This window comes from Gigantopelta aegis, chromosome 2 (genome assembly GCF_016097555.1).
Source record: "Gigantopelta aegis isolate Gae_Host chromosome 2, Gae_host_genome, whole genome shotgun sequence".
In the NCBI taxonomy this organism is placed as follows: domain Eukaryota; kingdom Metazoa; phylum Mollusca; class Gastropoda; order Neomphalida; family Peltospiridae; genus Gigantopelta; species Gigantopelta aegis.
In genome coordinates, this window is record NC_054700.1 from 14,828,327 (window position 1) to 14,849,030 (window position 20,704).

The 20,704-nt window shown below is 38.4% G+C and overlaps 1 protein-coding gene across 1 annotated transcript in view; it reads right to left on the reverse strand.

The window, feature by feature from the left end:
• Positions 1-20,697, reverse strand: part of LOC121381673 (COMM domain-containing protein 10-like) — a 38,042-nt gene extending 17,345 nt beyond the window's left edge. The window contains exons 1-7 of the mRNA XM_041511019.1: positions 20,656-20,697; positions 17,903-17,993; positions 15,526-15,636; positions 14,350-14,421; positions 13,278-13,361; positions 11,919-12,029; positions 11,419-11,478 (exon numbers count right to left, since the gene is read on the reverse strand). Of these exons, the coding sequence (XP_041366953.1) occupies positions 11,419-11,478; positions 11,919-12,029; positions 13,278-13,361; positions 14,350-14,421; positions 15,526-15,636; positions 17,903-17,993; positions 20,656-20,684 (558 nt within the window). The 5' untranslated portion in view covers positions 20,685-20,697. The remainder of the gene's footprint in view (positions 1-11,418; positions 11,479-11,918; positions 12,030-13,277; positions 13,362-14,349; positions 14,422-15,525; positions 15,637-17,902; positions 17,994-20,655) is intronic.
• Between the last annotated feature and the right edge of the window lie 7 nt (positions 20,698-20,704).

The window sequence follows — 20,704 nt, forward strand, 5'->3', positions numbered from 1 at the left end:
CAATTCAAAACCATCATCAGTATGACTTAATATTCAGCTGACACGTAGATCTATGGTAGATTGAAACAATTCAAAACCATCATCAGTATGACTTAATATTCAGCTGACACGTAGATAGATCTATGGTAGATTGAAACAATTCAAAACCATCAACAGTATGACTTTATATTCAGTTTACACATATATCTATGGTATATTGAAAATATTCAAAGCCATCAACAGTATGACTTTATAGTCAGTTCACACGTAGATCTATGGTGGAATGAAAATATTCAAAGCCATCAATGAAAATATCTTGAAACCATTAAAACTATAACATTATATGTACATGTATATGAAAATGAAAGTCAAGATTTGAAAAACACTTGATATCAAGTTGACCAATCTAAACATCTGCAACAAAAGAGTAATCGCAGCCTAGACTTATTACATTATATAATCTGGTGTTCCATTATATTACATGACCTGGCATTCCATTATATTATATGACCTGGTGTTCCATTACATTATATAATCTGGTGTTCCATTATATTATATGACCTGGCATTCCATTCGTCATCTGACAGAGATATTAAATATCACCTGTCACAAAGAATCAAAGGGATCAATGACATGCCAAGATTCACTAGCAGTAATTTAGCTTAGCACCACATTACATAAGTCTAGATCCACACCCACTTAAGAGCATCATTATGTAACTGTGAGAAGTCTAATCAGTGATTTAGTATCAACACGTATAGCATGCATTTCAATAGTCATAATAGGAGCTACTCTCGGCCTACTAAAATCCAAACTTATACGTAGCTCTCTACCATTCACCTTCAGAACGACCATCAAAATATTGCGCCAAACTTCCTTCATTAAAATGCGCACCATTTCTCTTTGGCTTAATCATATGGGACATTCCAAATTACATAGCACCATACCACCTCCTGCCTGTTACCAGCTACGGTTGGACTGCTGGTGCTCCCTTGCACCTGCCAGTGCAGGCTGTCCCTCCTTCACCCACCCCATCCTCTTCTTGTCCTGGACAGAGGAGCTGGCCGAGGCCGGTACTTGTGCCCAGGACAGGCGTGCACTACAACAGCTTGCTCTGAATGTGCATGTTAACTTTTTGGAATTGAATTGGAATTGGAATAATCAATGGATATTGGATGTCAAACATTCGGTAATTTTCAACACATATTTTTAGAGGAAAGTTAAATTTGTTTTGTTTAACAACACCACTAGAGCACACTGATTTATTAACCATCGGCTATTGGATGTCAAACATTTTGTAATTTTTGACACATAGTTTAAGAGGAAATCAGCTACATTTTTCCATTAGTAGCAAACAAATTTTCACATCTCCTAAGGTCATGGGACATAACTGCGTCAAAAATGGGTAAATCGCTATGAAAGTCAAACGTGATCTGAAACAGTACGTGATAAACCTATACACAAAATTTCAGCTGAATATCTAAAGGTCTTCTGAAAAAAAAAAAAAAAATCTGGAAAAAACATTTTCATATCTCCTAAGTTCAAGGGCCATAACTTCGTCAAAAATGGGTAAATCGTCATGAAAGAAAGACAGAAAGAAATGTTTTATTTAACGATGCACTGAACACATTTTATTTACGGTTATATGGCATCAGACATATGGTTAAGGACCACACAGATTTTGAGAGGAAACCCGCTGTCGCCATTACATGGGCTACTCTTTCCGATTAGCAGCAAGGGATCTTTTATTTGCGCTTCTCACAGGCAGGATAGCACAAACCATGGCCTTTGTTGAACCAGTTATGGATCACTGGTCGGTGCAAGTGGTTTACACCTACCCATTGAGCCTTGAGGAGCACTCACTCAGGGTTTGGAATTGGTATCGGGATTAAAAATCCCATGCCTCGACTGGGATCCGAACCCAGTACCTACCAGCCTGTAGACCGATGGCCTAACCACGACGCCACCGAGGCCGGTAAATCGTCATGAAAGTCAAACTTGATCTGTAACAGTACATGATGAAACTATACACAAAATTTCAGTCAGCTCAATATCTCAAAGCCTTCTGCAAAAAAAATAAAGAAAACATGTGGAACAGACGGACAGACAGATGGATGGATGAACGGACAGACAGAAATGAAACCTATAGTCCCCTCCGGTTGGACTGGTAGGAGACTAATAATATAGGCCACACCAACATGTACAATTATACTTCATTCCATTTCAACCCTTGACCAATAACTGGTATGTCAAAAGCTGTGGTATGTGATGTCCTGTCTGTGGCAAAGAACACATAACAGACCCCTTGCTGCTTTTTGGTAAGAGTAGCCTACAGGTTAGCAACATGCTTTCTTTTTCTCTGGGGTGGGACGTAGCCCAGTGGTAAAGCGCTCACTTGATGCACGGTCAGTCTAGGATCGATCCCCATCGGTGGACCCATTGGGCTATTTCTCGTTCCAGCCAGTGCTCCACAACTGGTGTAACAAAGGCCATGGTATGTACCATCCTGTCTGTGGGATCGTGCATATAACAGATCCCTTGCTGCTAATTGAAAAAAGAGAGGCCCATGAAGTGGTGACAGCGGGTTTCCTCTCTCTATATCATGCGTTGTTAAATAAAACATTTTCTTCCTTTTCTCTCTATATCTGTGTGGATCTTAACCATATGTCTGATGCCATAACCATAAATAAAATGTGTTGAGTGTGTCATTAAATAAAACATTGCCTTCCTTCCTCTCTCTTTAGACCAAATGTCAAAACATCCATGTGCTAGACACCAAACAGCCACAGTTTAAACTGTTTTGATGCCATTAAAACCAGATATTCGTTTTTTATCCTTTAATGCAAGTCTAACACGGAATAGCCCAATATCGATACTTGAGAAATGAAGTAAGGTGAAAATCACATACTACAGACAACTACAGGCACTACAAGCAGATAGACAAGAATAGATGGCCATCATTTGTAAACCAGACAACAGAATATTTAGTTCTCAAAGTCCAATAAAAGTTGACAGGGTCATTAGAGTAACTGATGGTAGCAGTAGATATGAGTGATATTTACCAGACAGTGTCATTGGAGTAAATGATGGTAGATATATGTGATATTCACCAGACAGTGTCATTGGAGTAACTGATGGTAGATATATGTGATATCCACCAGACAGAAGAAATGTTTTATTTAATAATGCACTCAACACATTTTATTTACGGTTATATGGCGTCAGACATATGGTTAAGGACCACACAGATATTGACAGAGGAAACCCTCTGTCGCCACTTCATGGGTTACTCTTTTCGATTAGCAGCAAGGGATCTTTTATTTGTACCATCCCATAGACAGGATAGTACATACCATGGCCTTTGCCACCAGACAGTGTCATTGAGTAAATGATGGTAAATATGTGTGATATCCTTTTAATTTATTATGTTTGTGTTCGATCATTAGAGGCCAGTGGATTAACTTGTTGTTATTGCCAAGTATGCCTAATTAGTATTTATTTAATCTGGTATAAAAATATAAGAGTGTACACTTGTTATGCATTCATCTTGCCCACCCTGGAACCGCCCACTGGCGAAGTCAGAGGCCGAATCCGTAGTAGGCGTGCCTGAACCTTTTGGATAGGGGCGCGCAAATAGAGTTCCCATTCCCATTCATCTTGCAATATGTCGGAGAACGAATGCTGCAAGCAATCCAGTGAAGGACCCAGTCTGAGCCCTGGGGGGGGGGGGGGGGGGGGGGGGGGGGGGGGGGGGGGGGGGGGGGGGGGGGGGGGGGGGGGGGGGGGAAGAGAGCTGGATCCAGAGCTTTAACTCTGACACGCAAGAGAAAGTTAACAGTACATTCTTTTGAGAAAAAGCATGACGCAATCAAGGCAGATATGAGTGACTGGAAAAAAACCCATAGCAAATGTCCTAGACGAGTTTGAACCAGATCAGATATACAACGCCGACGAAACTGCGATATTTTATCGCATCATGCCAGAATGCACAGTGGAGTTCAAAGGTATGAATTGTCTTGGTGGTAAAAAGAGCAAGGAACAATTAACAGCCCTCATTTGCAGTAACCAGACCAGAACCAATAATTTGCCGCTACTGATAATTGGGAAGTCAAAGTGTTTTAAACATGTGAAATCCTTGCCATGCGAGTATCGAAATAACACAACTGCCTGGATGACATCTGCCATGTTTACGGATTAAAAGAAAAAAATAGTACTCATTGTTAACAACTGCCCCGCTCATCCCCACATGAAAAGTCTGCTTTGTATTAAACTGATTTTTCTTCCACCAAACACTACTTCAAAGGACCAACTAATGGACGAAGGTGTGATTTATAATTTGAAAATCCACTATCGGAATTTGGTGTTAAGATTTACAGCTCTATGAGAATTTAGATGTTTAGTTATCTCAAATGAAGGACACAGTCTGATATATCAAACTAACCGGCTGGCACCAGCAACTTCGACATATAGAGTTTACTGTATGTGATATTCACCAGACTGTCATTGGAGTAAATGACGGTAGATATGTGTGATATTCACCAGACAGTGTCACTGGAGTAAATGATGGTAGGTATGTGTGATATTCACCAGACAGTGTCACTGGAGTAAATGATGGTAGGTATGTGTGATATTCACCAGACAGTGTCACTGGAGTAAATGATGGTAGGTATGTGTGATATTCACCAGACAGTGTCACTGGAGTAAATGATGGTAGGTATGTGTGATATTCACCAGACAGTGTCACTGGAGTAAATGATGGCAGGTATGTGTGATATTCACCAGACAGTGTCACTGGAATAAATGATGGTAGGTATGTGTGATATTCACCAGACCCTGTCATTGGAGTAAATGATGGTAGGTATGTGTGATATTCACCAGACCCTGTCATTGGAGTAAATGATGGTAGGTATGTGTGATATTCACCAGACAGTGTCACTGGAATAAATGATGGTAGATATGTGTGATATTCACCAGACAGTGTCACTGGAATAAATGATGGTAGGTATGTGTGATATTCACCAGACAGTGTCACTGGAATAAATGATGGTAGGTATGTGTGATATTCACCAGACCCTGTCACTGGAGTAAATGATGGTAGGTATGTGTGATATTCACCAGACAGTGTCACTGGAGTAAATGATGGTAGGTATGTGTGATATTCACCAGACAGTGTCATTGGAATAAATGATGGTAGATATGTGTGATATTCACCAGACAGTGTCACTGGAATAAATGAAGGTAGATATGTGTGATATTCACCAGACAGTGTCATTGGAATAAATGATGGTAGATATGTGTGATATTCACCAGGCATTTTCATTGGAATAAATGATGGTAGATATGTGTGATATTCACCAGGCAGTGTCATTAGAGTAAATGATGGTAGATATCATTAGTGCGCATTGATTGAAGTGAAGTTTAAAGGGGAGTTGAGACAATACTCTTTCAGAAAAGGTATTGAAAAAAAAGAGAGGAAAATGTGCTTGAAGAGGGATTTCGGCTCCTGAAAAACACCCCTGCACATGCGCCTGCTTACATTTACTTTTGTCCATGTTCAACAAAGATTCCTTTCCTTTCCTCTCTCACTCTCGACCAAGTGTCAAAATAACCATATGTTAGACACCAAACAGCCATAGTTTAAAATGTGCCGAGGTGACATTAACCAAACATTCCTTTCCTTTCCTTTCATGTACAATTTAAAACTAAATATTAATACCACTAATCTACTGACGACTGTCACTGTGCAATGTCCCATCAAAAACAGCTGCCGATGACTTCTAATACACAACACCACCATTGTAGATCAAAACGATAATCCCCTCAAAACGATAAATGCATAAACTTGATCCCCTCAAGAAAAATGTCATTATTTGGTCGCCGACCTATTATGCATGTACCTCACATTGGTTTTCACTGAAGGCAAGAACCTGTCAAGAAGCTAACACTGGTGGTATAAGGGAGCCACTTTTTCATAACACCCAGGTGTCCAACAGGTCTTAATTCCCAGGCGACTGTTTGGTCTCCGACAACTTTAACAAGCCTTTGACGTGAACAACACAACATGTCCTTTGTGCATGTTTTTCAAAGTGTCTTTTTTTAAATGTGAACTCTCCCGACCCTGGCTGTAAGGAGTCTCTCTCTCTTCACACTGCTATAGCTGTAACAAGCGGCAACTTTTAACCTACTTCTCTGCCAAGGAAACCTGACATTGGGAGAGTGACGGTTTGGGAAAGGTCATAGGCAGCTAGCTGTCTTGAGAGTTTGTCTTCACACACCTGTAGTAAGCTGGCAAACACAGGTACACGTGAACCAGGTAGTCGAGGAAAAGTCGAGCAATACACAAAGTATGAAGAAAACAGGTAAATACACGCCTTGAGTATGAAAACAAGTAAATACACACCTTGAGTATGAAAACAAGTAACAATCACACTGAGTATGAAAACCAGTAACCAAACACACTGAGTATGAAAACCAGTAACCAAACACAATGAATATGAAAACAACCAAACACACTGAGTATGAAAACAACCAAACACATTGAGTATGAAAACAACCAAACACATTGAGTATGAAAACCAGTAACCAAACACGCTGAGTATGAAAACCAGTAACCAAACACAATGAATATGAAAACAACCAAACACACTGAGTATGAAAACAACCAAACACATTGAGTATGAAAACTACCAAACACATTGAGTATGAAAACCAGTAACCAAACACAATGAGTATGAAAACCAGTAACCAAACACACTGAGTATGAAAACAAGTAACTGAACACACTGAGTATGAAAACAACCAAACACATTGAGTATGAAAACCAGTAACCAAACACACTGAGTATGAAAACCAGTAACCAAACACACTGAGTATGAAAACAAGTAACTGAACACACGGAGTATGAAAACCACCAAACACATTGAGTATGAAAACCAATAACCAAACACACTGAGTATGAAAACCAGTAACCAAACACACTGAGTATGAAAACAAGTAACCAAACACACTGAGTATGAAAACAACCAAACACATTGAGTATGAAAACCATTAACCAAACACACTGAGTATGAAAACCAGTAACCAAACACACCGAGTATGAAAACAAGTAACCAAACACACTGAGTATGAAAACAACCAAACACATTGAGTATGAAAACAACCAAACACATTGAGTATGAAAACCAGTAACCAAACACACTGAGTATGAAAACCAGTAACCAAACACACTGAGTATGAAAACAAGTAACCAAACACACTGAGTATGAAAACAACCAAACACATTGAGTATGAAAACCAATAACCAAACACACTGAGTATGAAAACCAGTAACCAAACACATTGAGTATGAAAACAAGTAACCAAACACACTGAGTATGAAAACAAGTAACCAAACACACTGAGTATGAAAACAAGTAAACAAACACACTGAGTATGAAAACAAGTAACTGAACACACGGAGTATGAAAACAAGTAACCAAACACACTGAGTATGAAAACCAGTAACCAAACACACTGAGTATGAAAACATACTTTGTGTGTATCCATTTATGCATGAATGAATGAATGAATGTTTAACGACACCCCAGCACGAAAAATACATTGGCTATTTGGTGTCAAACTATGGTAAATGCAAACAAATAAAGTGATGATCAACATCAATATCAAAATTCAACAGTTAAATTACAAAACATCCATTTATGCAATTACTAGTATGGTTTTGTATCCACTTGTGTATTTTCGGACACGTTTCTGTTATCTACTATTACATGGTCCATCTGAAACCCCACCCCACCCCAACTGTATCCACAGCTGTACGCAGGACTGCATTTTGCATCGGACAAATGGAAATAGTCTCATGTTATTTCACTGAATAGGATTTTAGCCGCGTTTGAATATGCACACGTGGACACACAACTTTACATGTGCATGTTCTATAATATTCTTTAGATATGATTATCACACAGTGTTCTTTATAGACAGGTGGTTGTTATACATGGGGTTGTTTATAAACAGGTTTTTGTTCTATAACATTCTTATGACAGATAATTATCAGACAATGTTCTTTATAGACTGGTGGTTTTTATTAATGGGGTTGTTTATAAACAGGTTTTTGTTCTATAACATTCTTATGACAGATAATTATCACACAATATTCTTTACAGACAGGTGGTTGTTATACATGGTGCTCTTTATAAACAGGTATCCCTTCTAAACTGATGATCAAAAAAAATATATATACAAAAACATTAAAAAATAAAAATAAATACAATATATGTTCATGATCGATTCTAGACTGATCGCACAATGACATCAGATGAGTATTTTACCACTGGGCTATATCCAGTCCCTTTATATTGCAATAAACCGCTGAATGCAGACATAAAACATTCATCAGACTTACTAATAAAACAGTGATAAAGCGTCCGCTTGAAGTGTGGTCAGTCTGAGATCAATGCCCGTCGGTGGGCCCACTGGGCTATTTCTTGTTGCAACCAGTATACCATGACTGGTGTATCAAAGGCTGTGGTATGTGCTATCCTGTCTGTGGGATGGTGCATATAAAAGATCCCTTGCTACTAATTAAAACAATGTAGCGGGTTTCCTCTCTAAGAGGGGCGGGACATAGCCCAGTGGTAAAGCGCTCGCTTAATGCACGGTCGGTTTGAGACTGATCCCTGTCGGTGGGCCCTTTGGGCCGTTTCTTGTTGCGACCAATGCACCACGACTGGTATATCAAAGGTTGTGGCATGTGCTATCCTGTCTGTGGAATGGTGCATATAAAAGATCCCTTGCTACTAATGGAAAAATGTAGTGGGTTTCTTCTCTAAGACTATGTCAACATTACCAAATATTTAACATCCAACAGCCGATGATTAACAAATCAATGTGCTCTAGTGGTGTTGCTAAACTAAACAAACTTTAACTTTTTACTAATAAAACTTTAATAATGCTATTGTAATGAGTTAAGATCAATTAAATGGCTACCAATGACCACTTGTGGTAGTCTGATGATATTGTTAATATTGTTTAACATACCATAACCAGTTAGAAATGGTGTTCGAAGTAAGCACTTGTCCGTTTGTCCTGACAAGTGAAAATATATTTGGACAAGCAAAATGTGCCTCGGTGGTTGTCCAGTGGACAAGTAAAACTGTTCAGTGCAGTTTAATTTTTAGCAATCACAAGCATCATCCTGATACTTGAATAAAATAAACCATTTATTTGGACAAGTGATAATATTGGCGGACAAGTAGATTTCTAGATGTATTTAAAGTTTTTTTTAAATCAGTACGACTCAGACGCGAGTGTAATAATTTCTTTATTAGTATTATCCATATTATTATTGTTCTTTTCTTTATGAATAACAAGACGCAACTCAAAATGTTTCAGCCAAAACTAGAAGGAGACAACGAAATGACGTCATGTTTCAAATGCACAGTCTGAGCTAGGACTGGAGAAGCAACGTTATGTTAGATGTTGCTTCGCAAAAGTACGTCATTACACTTGTTACACGTGTGCTTTGTATAATTATTATTAACTCGGTTATGTTGAACCATATGGATAATAATGTATTATATTACGATACTTGTTCAAGTTGGTCTGGTTGTCCTGCTTTCTGTTCATAAGCCATCAAAATATCTCCATTGGTCTACGCTAAATGGCCATACCCTCGTAATTTGCCAAATTCGAGGCCTGCTGTAATACTCTTTAGACAAGTGATTATCATACAATGGTCTTTATAGACAGGTGGTTCTTATAAACAAGGAAGAAAGGAAATGTTTTATTTAACGACGCACTCAACACATTTTATTTTCGGTTATATGGCGTTGGACATATGGTTACGGACCACACAGATATTGAGAGAGGAAACCTGCTGTCGCCACTTCACGAGCTATTCTTTTCGATTAACAGAAAGGGATCTTTTATATGCACCATCCCACAGACAGGATAACACATACCATGGCCTTTGATATACCAGTCGTGGAGCACTGGCTAGAGCAAGAAATAGCCCGTATATACAAGGTGCCCTTTATAACAGCTTCAGTTGTATGTACTCAATGAATGTCTGATTAGATATGGACCGTAAAAACACATTAGCCACTGCTATACGTGTACACCAATGTAAATACATTACATATGTACTATGTTTAAGTTACGAAGAACAATTAGCATACAGACGGCAAAGAGAAGAAAATTTACATGTATGCCAAATCCATGTTAGAATTTAGCTAATTTGTGAATTTCAAATACCTCTATTTTGAACATTATTGTATCCAAACATTTGTTGCTGTTCATTTATATTAGAAGGAAGGAAGAAATGTTTTACTTAACAAGAACTCAACACATTTTAATTTATGGTTATATGCTATCGAATATATATGTGGATAAGGACAACACAGATGAAAGAGGAAACCTGCTGCCGCCATTGGCTACCCTTTCCAATTAGCAGCAAGGAATCTTTTAAATGCACCATCCCACTGACAGGATAATACATACCATGGCCTTTATTACACAAATTGTGGAGCACTGACTGGAACAAGAAATAGCCCAGTGGAATTGATGGTGATCGATTCTAGACTGATTGCACAGTGACATCAGGTGAGTGTTTTTACATCCAGTCCCCTCATATTACTATTGGATTGCAATAAACCGCTGAATGCAGACATAAAACATTCATCAGACTTACTAATAAAACAGTGAACAGTGATAAAGCGTCCGCTTGAAGTGTGGTCAGTCCGGGATCAATGCCCGTCGGTGGGCCCACTGGGCTATTTCTCATTCCAGCCAGAATACTATGACTGGTGTATCAAAGGCTGTGGTATGTGCTGTCCTGTCTGTGGGATGGTGCATATAAAAGATCCCTTGCTACTAATTAAAACAATGTAGCGGGTTTCCTCTCTAAGAGGGGCGGGACATAGCCCAGTGGTAAAGCGCTCGCTTAATGCACGGTCGGTTTGGGATTGATCCCTGTCGGTGGGCCCTTTCTTGCTGCAGCCAGTGCACCACGACTGGTATATCAAAGGCTGTGGCATGTGCTATCCTGTATGTGAGATGGTGCATATAAAAGATCCCTTGCTACTAATGGAAAAATGTTGCGGGTTTCCTCTCTAAAACTATGTCAACATTACCAAATATTTTACTTCCAACAGCCGATGATTAATAAATAAATGTGTTCTAGTGGTGTTGGTAAACTAAACAAACTTTTAACTTTTTACTAATAAAACTGTAATAATGCTATTGCAACGAGTCAAGATCAATTAAATGGCTACCAATGACCATTTATGGTAGTCAGATGAATTTTACTGCAGCATTAAGTAGCTTATGGTCAACTAATAAGAATCTAGCGCCAAGAAATGCTTTGATATATTAGTTACCAAAATATTGGTGTTTGAAATTAATAAAATGTGGACAAAATTCCTTGGCATATTCTAAACTTACTTGATTGTAAAATGCATAAAGTTCATCATGGGTGAATTCCAGTCTTATTTTTTCTTTGGTCTGGCAAAAAAGAAGATATATTAAAATGTAACAGTCTTCATGGTTTGCATGTTTTACACTTCGCCTCAATACGTCATTTATGGTGGCTCAGCCAGTGTAGTTATTTTGGTACTTACCGTACTGATATTCACCTATCATTTTTAAGTCCCTTTCATCATCTTGTATCTCATCTAGGGTGACATTTTGAAAACTAGTTTCCAGTGACATTTTTTTCAGTTTTGTTCTAGCAATGTCCACAGCAAATAGAAATGTGAAAAAGAATCATTGATAAAAAACCAAAACTTGTTAGCACAGACATAAGGGTGTGAGGGTGATCATATCCCAGCCATTGTTTACAAAATTACATAGGGGAATACAGAAATGTTTCAAATATCCTTAAATGAGTGCTATTCAGCAGTAATATCCTGTGGAATTAAAAAAAAGAAAGAAAAAAAAGTTACCTCTGTGTTTTGGTCCTTAACTCCCAGTTCAAACAAAGCGTTTGGGATTTTCAGCTTTGATTTGTTCGCTTGAGCCATTTGTAGATTTAACCGCCAATTCACATCTTCTAACTGAAAAACAACAACAACAACATGGTAATCATTAAACCAAAACCATGCTGTCCATCCATCCATCCATCCATATCCATCCAGTTTTTTCCAACATTAAGGTCGATGACAGTCACTTTTCGACCCTTGTTTTGGCTTTGTACACAATAAATAAAACATATCCAACGGTAATGTTTTGACATGATATATCTGACAAAAGGCACTTTTGACTTCTTTCATCTTTTGAAACTTAAACTTTATATTTTGTCCACAATTATGAATAAATAAAAACATACTGACCTGTAAACAGCATTGTCTGATCGTTATAGAATTTCGACAGGGGTCAAGGTTAGTAGACCAGTTTTTATTTTAATGTGGCGAAGCATTGTAATAATACAGCTAATTCTGGATTTGGATGACTTCAATATTCCATTGATGTCACTTTACATCTCCTTACAATAACAATACACTGGGCAAACGACGTTTCCGTTTTCAGAATATTGCAAAAAATTCCAATGCAAAATTGCTATTGAATTTTTTTTTTTTCTACATTACTAATGCACCTGGATGTGTTTGAAGAAAATCTTGTAATTAAAAAATTGTACCATATATGAAATTTGGATTTCAAGTGAAATTACAGTGAGATATGTTATATTTATTGTGTACGAAGCCAAAACAAGGGTGCAAAAAGTGTCTGTTGTCGACCTTAGTACATCAAAATAATACACAGGTATCTGTAAGTCATTAGTAATCATCCATCCACCCACTAATGTTTTCAATGACATCAGTAGAGGAAAATAAAACTTGGGTGTTAGTAAACCATTTGAGTAATCATGACATGGTCCCTAAGACCGGCCTCGGTGGCGTAGTGGTTAGGCCATCGGTCTACAGGCTGGTAGGTACTGGGTTCGGATTCCAGTCGAGGCATGGAATTTTTAATCCAAATACCGACTCAAAACCCTGAGTGAGTGCTCCGCAAGGCTCAGTGGGTAGGTGTAAACCACTTGCACCGACCAGTGATCCATAACTGGTTCATCAAAGGCCATGGTTTGTGCTATCCTGCCTGTGGGAAGCGCAAATAAAAGATCCCTTACTGCTAATCGGAAGAGTAGCCCATGTAGTGGCGACAGAAGGTTTCCTCTCAAAATCTGTGTGGTCCTTAACCATATGTCTGACGCCATATAACCGTAAATAAAATGTGTTGAGTGTGTCGTTAAATAAAACATTTCTTTCTTTTTTTTGGTCCCTAAGCTACTTGAAGAAATTAGTTACCTGCTTTGGCACAAGAGTTGTTTCCCTTAGCTTTTGGACTGTTTCTTTTGCACTTGCTGTCCATTTTTGTACAATGGCTTGTACCTAGTAAAAATAAATACATACAAATTTATTAGCATCATAACATTTGTGAATTTAATCACAAAAGTTATTGAAGATTAATTTTTTTTAAAGTCTACAACACAGTCCATAACATCAAGAACAGTACATAGACTTTATAAAACCATAAATCATCTGAATAATCAAAATTGTAAATATTTACATAAAATCATATTTGACGTTAATGAGAAAGTGGATTTCAATTCTGAGAACAACTTGAATTTTCACTTCATTAATTAATTTGTCAATTCATTAAAAAAAATTCGGAGACACTGGGAAATAGAGGAAGCTGTTATGCTTAACGTTACCCGGCGAACATCCAACCAAATACTGAGGTAAATCACCTAAAAAAAACATACTGATACAGATCCTGTAATTTCAACACAGCCCAGCTCTAATATGCACCATCCCAGATGTCCACTTCCGACCCTGGTTGGGGAGTCTGTGCCACCTTGCACCTGCCAGTATGGGTGATCCTGCCTTCTCCCTCCCCCACCAACTCTCCCCCCTCCCTTTCCTGTCCTAGTCAGAAGAGCAGGCAACAGTCAGAATTTGAGCCCATGACAGGCATGCACTATGAGGCCCTCGGTCCTGAATGAGCATGTTAAACATCCTGAAATGAACTGGGGACGGGATGTAGCCCCTTGGTAAAACGTTCGCTTGATGCGTGGTCGGTCCGAGATCGATCCCCATCGGTGGGCCCATTGGGCTATTTCTCGCTCCAGACAGTTCACCACGACTGGTATATCAAAGGCTGTGGTATGTGTTATCCTGTCTGTGGGATGGTGCATATAAAAGATGCCTTGCTGCTAATCGAAAAGAGTAGCCCGTGAAGTGGTGACAGAAGATTTCCTCTCTCAATATCTGTGTGGTCCTTAACCGTATGTCCGACGCCATATAACCATAAATAAAAAATGTGTTGAGTGCGTCGTTAAATAAAACATTTCCTTCCTTCCTTCCTGAACTCACTCACCTTGTCTTCGGCCAATTCCAGCTGCTGTAGTTGTTGAGTCAAAACAGCAGGTTTAGCGGAATGATAGGCTGCCTGGAAGACACACAATAGAAATATTCAACCTGTGAGTGTGTCATAATACGTATATTAATGCACATGCAGTAAAATGTATTACTACAGGGCTGGCTAACTCTGGATGATAAAAAAAAATGCAGCCAAAGCATCTATTAACAGAGAATAATACATGAGTGGCTATTAGATACCATTTATCTCTCAACGAGTTGTTTTAAAATGTATCTAACGAGTGAAAGCGAGTTTGATACGTTTTGAAATAACAAGCTTTGAGATAAATGTTATCTAACGGACAGAAATGTATTCTTTTATTTCTTACATATCTTCAAAAACCAAGTTTTAAGCAAATTTTTACATCTTTTTGCGACTAAAAGTTATTTACAACCGTTGCACTTATAGGTAACTGACGCGTCACAGACACATGATTGTCAGGTTAACTATACGTCACAGTGTAATTTATTTCCACTGTGTTGTTTTTCATTGGATGCATGGCACTGGTGACCTGATCATCACCTAGGAACAGCCAGTCGTACATCGCGAGATTGTTAACACACGTACTTGTGTAAACAACTCATGTGTTATAAAAAAAAATATGTTTCTTACATACCCGTTGGTGAGGACATCATGCGTTGTGCAAAATTGAAATTTTTACATGTAATGTATTTGCCAAATAAAAATCAAATTTGCCAATTGTTTAAAAAAAATTGCCAATTTAGTGACTGCCAGATCTATAGCCCTGTATTACATATTATACAGTGAAACCCCTCTAAATTGGACCCTCTGTAAACCTGAATTCCACCAAAACCAGACCCTCTGTAAACGGGATACTCCTCGTTTACAGACTGACATAACAGGAAGCAACAGCCATGTATCTCCTAAACAATGAAACCAGCTTACTGTCTAGACGTTTTTTCAAGCACAGCTTTCTGACACCTTTCTACTAGTTGATTGCACTAGAATACATACGGCCAGATTCATGGGACAATATTTCAAACTCTTATGAACCGGAAAATTATTCAATTTTAAAATGTTTTTTAAATAATTGATTGTTTCGTTAAATGTGAATTATATTTATGTACTGGCGAGTTGCAATCATCTGGTGAGACGACAACATACTGGTCATACCTGTTGTAAAATGAACTCCAGTGTTTGTAGAATTAACTCCAAGTCAGGGGCAGATAACTCAAATGTTCGCTGTAGCTTTTCTTCCTCCTCTTCACTGAAAGTTCTTTCATCCTGAAAACACAAATGTTAATAATATACATACTCTTCAAAAACAGTAGGGGAACTCTAATAAGAATTTACAATTGCCAAAATTGTAAGGTATATTAGCTGTGGGGAATGGTTATATGATAATAGTGAATTAATTGGGCAAACATCACAACCGGTAGTTCAGTATCACAGTAGGTTTTATGACCACCAAAGATTTTGAAGGACGATTGGGGTCAGAAGTGAAATTTGAAAGTTGATGGGTTTTTTATCAGTATATCGCAAATTCAAACAATAAAAATGACTAAAACAAAAGAATAACAACTGTATGATCAACAGAATGAAAAGATTGACAGAAATAATGTTCCACAGTGATTAATGGACCTTCCTGGAAATTGTCAAAATCGAGAATGACACCCCACACGTGTACGGGGCAACTGTGTAATGCATGTGCAAACTATGGAATGTGTTTCGGTGTGTTGATAAACGGACTTGAATGTTCTTTACTAGGACGTCTGTGGTCAAAATGTATGTTTTAATATTTCAGGTTCCCCTACTGGGTTTTTTAAGAGCATATGTACTTTCTAATTTTACTGACACTATCCACATTAAATTAAGAGTATTTTAATCCAATTTCCGCTTGTTTATTTCCATCAAGACTGTTTTGTTCTAATATTTTATCCGGTAAGCAGAGAGCTCCAATATAATACTATAAGATTTATTTATTACCACTCATTTACAAGGCTTGACTAAAGTGAAGCCATGTGTGTATTAATAGTACAACCTAAGTATAAATAACTGTCAATTAGTGGGACTAAAAAAATTCACTAGCAGGGAATGTCCCAGGGAACATTTTGTTCGGTATCATGTTGCGATTCGCTACACAAGTTTCAGAGATCGCTACACAAGTTTCAGAGATCGCTACACAATTTTAAAACATTAAACAGTAGTTACTACGGTAATCAATTTTCAACTGACTAAAAATATCAATAATAAAAAATTTGAAGAAAAAAAAGAGAGCAAAAGTTTCACTGTTGTCGACTAGTGTCTTTTCGGTCATGACTTGCGTAAATATTCACCTACGTGTATGTTACTATAATACACAGGGCACTAGCCAAAGTTTCTTTGAGTGCTATGACTTTCTCAAACATTTGTCAAACACAGTCCCTGCAAGTGCAATTACGGTATGCAGAAATAAAAGTTAAAGTTTGTTTTTGTTTAACGACACCACTAGGGCACATCGATGAATTAATCATTGGCTATTGGATGTCAAACGTTTGTTAATTCTGACAGATGGAAAACCGCCAGAGTTTTGCCAAATGCAGCAAGGGATCTTTTACATGCACTTCCCCACAGCCGTTGACCAGTTACGGTGCACTGCAGGACTAGAACTTAGCGATGCGCCGACGGCAATCGCCTCCGTTGAAATATAAATTGCAGGTAGAGAGCATCACCGATGGCACTTTTATGTCGTTGGTAAAGGTCCTCAACAATGGCAAAATGTATACATCTGGGCCGTTCCACGAAGCGAACTTAGTGCTACAATCACCTTAAGTACATATGGTAGTTATGCACTTACGGTGATCTTAGGGCTAAGATCGCTTAGTGGAACGGGGCCCTGGTGTACATGTACATTATCTGTCAGTACTTAACATTTGCCCATTTGAAATATGTCTATATGCAGCAAAATAACATTTTAGTCATGTTTTGCTGCAAATGTCACCTTAAAAGTGAGAACTCTACTGACTGAGCTAAATCCCCCCCCCCCCCCCCCCCCCCGGTGGAAATAAAAGATCATAGCTTATAGATTACTAACCGGTGTTATTATTTTATTACCGTAACTAAAAACGTAACTATATTTTCATATCTGCTATTGATGGTCATTATGGTCTCTTTTATGCCTCTTCTGTTCACAATTAGATAAAATGGAAGTATGTGCTTTTTTTCTTTACAGCAATGCCTTCATTTTGAATATTGTATCTGTTACTAGTGTTAGCATGTCTCAAAACCAATGTCTTGTTGACTTGAAACAATAGTCATAAACCTTTCCAACAGTGCCTGAATACATGTACGTATATGTCTCAAAACTGTCTTTTTTGCTTAAAACAGTCTGAGTCAGTAATAAAGTAGTTTGGTTTTTCTAAAGAAACTTAAGTGAAAAATAGTTTTACATCAACACACAGCAGCTAAACATGTTAGCCCTCCCTACTCCACCAACACACACACACACACATCACACATCACACACACACATCATACACATACACACACACACATTGTGAATGAACAATACCTTCAGATGTAGTTTCTGGGTTATTCTGGACAGAAGTAATGGAAACTTGGACGACTCAAGATCATTGATCAAAGCCACAGCTTTCTTGATGCTGAAAAACATTGATAACAACACCTCAGCACATTTTAAAGGTACTACTAGTATCTTAAAGTTGCATCCACCAAAATTGATTACCTGACCTCACAAAAAAACATTGATAACAACACCTCAACATGTTTTAAAGGTACTACTAGTATCTTAAAGTTGTATCCACCAAAATTGATTACCCGACCTCACGAAAAAAATTAAGGGGAGTGATCAATTGCTTCCCTACCTTTGATTTTGGGGAACCTAACCCTAAAGCTAAAAAAGAAGAAATTTATGTTGTTTAACAACACCATTAGAGCTCATTGATTAATCATCAGCTATTGGATATCAAACATTTGGTAATTCTGACTCGTAGTCATTACAGAAAACCTGCTGCAATTTTTCTAATGCAGCAAGTGATCTTTTATATTCACTTTCCAACAGACAAGAAAACAAATACCATGGCTTTTATCCAGTTGTGGTGCACTGGTTGGAATGAGAGAAAAGGAAGGAAGAAAATGTTTTATTTAATGACGCACTCAACACATTTTATTTACGGGTTATATGGCATCAGACATATGGTTAAGGACCACACAGATATTGAGAGAGGAAACCCGCTGTCGCCACTTCATTGGCTACTCTTTTCGATTAGCAGCAAGGGATCTTTTATATGCACCATTCCACAGACAGGATAGTACATACCACGGCCTTTGTTACACCAGTTGTGGAGCACTGGCTGGAACGAGAACACGCAATCCCGCATCCTAACCCTCCTGACCCTAAAGATACCAACCCGGTGCTCTCTATCTATGAATATCAAGAGGGACACCCCTAAAATTTAAAGTGGATGGGAGCAGGCAGATATTTTACCATCCTCAGTATAGACCCTAAACAAGAGGAAACACCCATTGGTGGATCCAGGACGGGTCCCTTTTTAGTAAATTTTTGTTTTATTTTTACATTCTACATCCCAATATAAAAGTTTTAAAACACTAAACTGCCATGAAAAACACATCTCTGAGCATCTTTGTATCAAAGGGGTGGTATGTAGCCCAGTGATAAAGTGCTTGCCTGATGCGGGTCGGTCTAGGATTAATCCCCATTGGTGGGCCCATTAGGCCATTTCTCATTCCAGCCAGTGCACCACGACTGGTATATTAAAGACTGCGGTATGTGTTATTTTGTAAAGAATCATAGTCACTTTGTACCAGGCTAGTCATATCGTACCATGCTGCTTGGTCATTTCTTTCCCTAGTCATTTCGTACCATTGTGAAAAGTAATTTCGTACCCTAGACATTTCATACCAGTATATAGAAAACAAATCAACCATAGCATAAAAGCAGTGTTGTTTTGGGGTTTTTTAGTTTATTTAGACAGTTTGAAATTCAGTAAATGTTATTTTGCAGCATATTGTTATTGATACTCATAATACCTGTCAAATACCATTTTACTTGACAAGAGCCATATTTGGTATTCAGGCCCATAGGAGGAACCGGGGGGGGGGGGGGGGGGGGGCCCTCTTGTGAGCCTTTTTAAAAATATTTTCTGACAAGTTATAAGGTACGAAATGACTAGGGTACGAAATGACGTTTCACAATGATACGAAATGACCAGAGTATGAAATGACCAAGGTACGAAATTACTTTTTGCAATGGTACGAAATGACCAGAGTATGAAACGACCAAATTAGGTATGAAATGACTATGGTATGAAATGACCATGGTACAAAGTGACTAGCAACCCATAAAAAAGATCCTTGCTACTAATGGAAAATTTCAGAAGAGATCAGGCCCAATGGGCAACCTAGGGAAACACCTCATCATCCGTAGGTCTTAACTACGAGCTACTCTCGGCCTACTAATTTCCAAACCTATACGTAGCTCCCTACCTTTTATATTTAGAACGGCCATCAAAATTGCGACAAACTTCCTTTATCAAAATGCACACTCATTCCATTTGGCTTAAATCCTATGGGACATTTCAAATTACATAGCACCATACCACTCCCTGCCTGTTAGCTACTACGGTTGCACTGCTGGTGCTCCCTTGCAGATGACAGTGCAGGTGGTCCCTCTTTCACCCACCCCAACCCTTTCCTGTCCTGGACGGAGGAACCGGCTGAGGCCAGTACCTGTTCCCAGAACAGGCGTGCGCTACAACAGCTTGCTCTGAATGTGCACGTTAAACAATTTTCCCATTCCCAATGGAAAATTGTAGCAGGTTCCCCTCTGAGACTATGTGTCAAAATTACCAACTGTTTGACATCCAATAGCCATTGATTTATATATATCAATATGCTGATATATGCTCTAGTGGTTTTGTCAAACAAAACAAACTTTTAACTTTATATTACAATCTTCCAAATATGCCTCCAAATCTCCCTATAGATCTTGCAAACTCAAACTTTCATGGCTTAGAATTTTGTAACACCCCTTTACAAAATGCTAGCTCCGCCCTTGCATCTTGTAGGTCCGATTTCGGAGTAGCTGATCCGTATCTTTCACGTTAGACTGGTCCGCATACGCTACGAGTTTTCACTCCAGTCAATTTAGTTTTGTGGGCGGCAACACGTTAATTCTTATACCATTCACGATATACACAAATTTGGCTATGTTTTTTAAATGAGGAAAAGAACAAGTAAATAACATGAACGACGCCCTTTTCTTACTAATGACTTGTAACAAACCTTGGAGTCGCTGTAAACATCAACGCCATATTCTTGTCGAGATCAAATG